Source organism: Saccopteryx leptura, chromosome 5, assembly GCF_036850995.1.
Source record: "Saccopteryx leptura isolate mSacLep1 chromosome 5, mSacLep1_pri_phased_curated, whole genome shotgun sequence".
Lineage (NCBI taxonomy): Eukaryota > Metazoa > Chordata > Mammalia > Chiroptera > Emballonuridae > Saccopteryx > Saccopteryx leptura.
The window spans coordinates 611564-615767 of NC_089507.1; the positions used below are offsets into that span (position 1 = coordinate 611564).

The window sequence follows — 4204 nt, forward strand, 5'->3', positions numbered from 1 at the left end:
TCTGGGACACGAGCCCCGCGCCTGATCGAACACCCCGCGGGCGCCTTGGTGGCACCGAAGTCCCCACGGAAGGGCAGCGAGGAGGACCGGGGGCGGGCGGCGCGGGGAGCCTGAGGGACCCGGCTGGACCTCCGGCGGTTTATTGATTAAAGTTCGGCAAAGTGCTTCCAAGAGGCCGAGCTCGGCCCCGATGCGGACAGTCGTTTATAAATTTAAAACTCTTCCGTAGCAACCGGCTATACACAAGAGTCAGCGACGGAACCTTATCCAAGGGCCGCCCGAGCCGCGCTCAGAGGTGCGGCGCGTAGAAGGCGGGCGCGCCGTAGGTCTGCGAGCCCAGCACGAAGGGCGAGAGCACGGCGGGGCTCGACAGGAAGGGCAGCTGCGCGGCGCACACCAGGCCGCCCGGGCCGTGCGCCGGGTACCCCGCCGGGCCGTGCATGGTGAGCGGCGCGCCCATGGGCGGCGACGGACTGAGCGGGCTGAGGCCGCCGGGCAGCCCCGCGCCCGGCCCCGCGCCCGGCCCGGGTCCCCCGCCGCCGCCGGTCGGGGCGCTCGTGTCGGCGCCCGGGTTCTGCTTCTTCCACTTGGTGCGGCGGTTCTGGAACCAGATCTTCACCTGCGTCTCGGTGAGGCTCAGCGACAAGGCCAGGTTGAGGCGCTCGCACACCGACAGGTAGCGCGTGGCCTTGAACTTGTTTTCCAGCGCCACGAGCTGCTCGTAGGTGAAGGCGGTGCGCGCGCGCCGCGGCTTCCCGGACTTGGAGTCGGAGCCCGTGCGCTTGCGCTTGGGCTTGGAGGCCGCCGCCGCGCCCTGCGGGGTGGTCCCCGCGCCCCCCGGCGCCGCGGCCGAGGCTCCCGGCGGGCCAGGGACTCCGGGCGAGTTCCCGCGAGCGCCAGGCGCCGCGGCCTCGTCCACGGTGCCGGGGACAGGCTCGGCCTCGGCCGCGCTCGGGCAGCCCGACCCGCGGGCCGCGAGGCCGCCGCCGCCTCCACGCGCCTCCTCCGCGCGGCGCTCCGTCCCCGCCTCGGGCGCCTCGTCCTCGTCGTCGTCGTCGTCGTCGTCCGGCGCCTCGTCCCCACTGTCCGCGCTCGGGCTGCGGCCGCCGCCGCTGCTGTAGCCGTTGGCTTCGGCCTCGTCCGCCTGGTAGGGACCGCCGGCCTCTGCGGGCCGGGTCGGGACGGGGCGGGGAAGGAGACAGGACAGTTGAGACTCGCGCCCGCCTTTCCCGCTTGCCCGACCCTCCGTCCACTCCCGCTGCCCCCGCCGCGACTCCCTTTTCCCGTCTCGTTGCTTCTCTTCGTTTATTCGCCCCCTTCTCTTTTTTTTCCCCCTCCGCCTTCGCTCCTCTCACCTTCCGCTCCGCTGGCGGCCCCGAAGCCCCGCGCCTTTGCCCGAGCGGGACCCGCGGAGTTTCTGGCGGAGCGAAAGCTCAGATCGATCCGCGGGCAGATACAAACTTAATTAAACTCATTTTGTGTAATGTACAAACTAGTTAAGGGCCATTTAATTTATTTCGGCGTATATTACCCTCCCATTATGCAAGGCGCAGCGCCAGCCAATTACCCCGCAATTAAGAATGGGGTGGGCGCGTGTGTGACAGCGGCCGGGGTGGTTTGGAGCGGGACTCGGGGAGAAGACTTCTGGGGACCAGAATCGGCTGCCCAGGCTCCGTCTCTACCTCACGCCTCGGACCTGGAGGAACTTGCCTCCCTGGGCTCCTCCGCTGAAATCTCGGCCTGGGCGGCAGGAGGTCCCCCAGCCGGGCTGGGGCTGCGGCCCGGGAGTCCCCGCAGGCCGGGTCTGAGCAGAGGCCCCGCGGAGGCTGCATTTTGAGTCTCGGAAATTTGGAAGGAAAGTGTCTGTCCAGGGCAGGGCCTGGGTGGAGGGTGGTCTGTGCAGCTCCCATCCCCACAAGTGGTCGTACAGCCCTGAGAAAAGCCAGGGCATGTGCCCTCCACGGTGCCACTCGGTCGGGTACCAGAGTCCCGCGTGGAGTGGGGTTGGCACTGAGAAACCCGGGAAGAAACCACAAATCCAGCCCTGGTGGATTCCTTCGGGGCAACGCAGAGGTTATGGAAGCCGGCAGAGCGGATGCCCTGGCCCCTAACCTGCGTCCTTCAGCGGGAGCAGGGGCCCTGAGAGCACCTCGCTGTCCGGCTCCTGCCTCGTGCAGGGGTGGGCGGAGGAGGAGGGGGCCTGACCAGCTCCCTCCCTGCACCAGCGAGAAACTGGGCCTTTCACTTGGGACAAGCTTCCCAGGAGGATGGAGGCTCTGAGCGGACACTCCCAGCACACTGGCCAGGCAGAAAGCAGGAAGGGTCCCCTCCAGCCAGCCTGGGCCGACGCTCCGTCTCCGCCCCACCTGGAGGAAGCCCCGAGCAGGTGTCCCAAGGCCCCCTGGCCCCAAGACAACGGCCCCAGCCTTGCCCTCCCTGTGCTCTCGTCCCCGGGAGCCGAGGGACCCGGACGCTGGAAGGAGGCGAGGCCCCGGGAGGGGCACAAAAAAGCAATCAGGAGCCGGTCGAATGCAATTCTCGATCAATAGCGGCCCCTAATAAGTGTAATAGGTTTTAATCGAGTAATTATCCGAATTTTGACCCTATAATTTAGATGTTCGGGGGGGAGTTTGCAAGGTGCTTGAAAGAGATATGCATGCTGCCGTAATGGGATATCGACCCGGTCGGGGCGCGGGCCGCCCCATTACCGGCCGCTTTCCGCCGCTAAGCACATTTCCCCTTAACTGTAATCGAAGGGATTTAATTGTTTTTCCAGAGATAACCAGCGTTTTGTCACAATTAGTCTGATTTGTCAAAAAAAAAAAGGGGGGGGAGGAGGCCTCAGGCGGCTGCGGTGGGGGTAGGGAGGTCACGGGCCAGCCGCCCACACGCTCTCTTCTCCTCCAGCCCCGACTACCCTTCAATGCCGGAGACGCGCGGCGGCCAGACCTGGGCGGGCCTGGCAGTCCCGTAGCCCTGGGCCCGGCCCGGCCCGGCCCGGCAGGCGTAGTTCGGTGCGGGCCCCGGAGTCCGGGTCGGACGGAGGCCGAGGGCGGACTGGTGCGGCCTCGCGCGCTGCGAACTTTCCACCCAGCCTTGGCCCCCGGCCCGCCACGCTCACCGAGGCGGTCCCGGGAGCGTAAACGCCTAGCCCGGCCCTTACCCCTGCCCCCCACGACCCAGCGCCGGCCGAGTCCTACTCACGCTGTGGCTCAGCTCCGGTGGCGGCTCCAGCTCCTCCGGCGGCGGTGAGGGCGCGGCGCTCCAGCTCCTCTGCGCGCGGCGGGCGCCCCGGGGCGGTAGGGACAGGGGCGCACGGGGCCGGGACGCACGCGGCGGGCGCCACGGGGCCGAGCAGCACGCAGCGGCGTCTTCTGCTGTTGAACTTGTTGGGGTCCAGGATGTCCAGCACCGAGAAGGATGTGGGGCGCGGTGGCGGGGCAGGGCGGGCCGCCCCTGCTCCCTCGGGCGCCGCGGGCACCGTGTCGCTGGCAGCTAGCGGCGGGGCTCCGGCCCGGGGAAAAGCTGGCATCTCCGCGCGCCCGTCCATGACGTCCCGGGCGGCGGCGGCGGCGGGCGCAGGCGGTGCGGGCCCCGGGCCGGGTCCGGGCGGCGGCGGCGGCAGAGCCGGGCCGTCCCCGGGAGCCGCCGGGCCGCTGGCGCTCATGCCGGTCTCCCGCCAATCCGGCCGCTCGGGACCCGCCAGCTACTGGGCTCCCATCGCCCGCGGCCCGGGCGCCGCCGCACGGTCTCCCGCAGGCGGCAGCGGCTCAGCTGGCTCCCCGCGCTCGGCCGGTGCTGCCTGGCGTTGCAGCCGCCGCCGCCTCAGGCGCCCGCCGCGTCCGGCCCGCGCATTTATGGCGACCCGGCCGGCGGCGCCCACGCGCCCACACACCGCACACACGTGCGCCCGCCGGGCTCCGCCGCCCTCGTTAGCGCGCGCGCCTAATTGGCTGCGAACGGTCCCGGGAGGAGGAGGCGGCCCTCGCGCGGGACACACGGACCGAGTCCCGGCCCGACCGACAGACGCGCAGTCTGAAGCCGGAGTGCGATCCGCGAGCGGTTCTCGTGGTCAGCGGCGTGTCGCTGCGCCTCCGCTCGTCCGGAAACGGCGCTCCCTCCTCCTGGGCTTAGGGGGAGGAGACAGACCGGCTTTTAAATAATTGCGGGATCAATCGGCGACGTAGGGGATGCAGAGGCCCGG

At 69.8% G+C, this 4204-nt stretch overlaps 1 protein-coding gene across 1 annotated transcript; it reads right to left on the reverse strand.

Moving 5' to 3' along the window:
• Positions 1-289: 289 nt before the first annotated feature.
• Positions 290-3667, reverse strand: NKX1-1 (NK1 homeobox 1). Its single transcript, XM_066384210.1, has 2 exons — positions 3205-3667; positions 290-1164 (listed from the first exon to the last, which is right to left on the reverse strand). The coding sequence occupies exons 1-2, from the start codon at positions 3665-3667 to the stop codon at positions 290-292; spliced, it is 1338 nt and encodes a 445-aa protein (XP_066240307.1).
• Between the last annotated feature and the right edge of the window lie 537 nt (positions 3668-4204).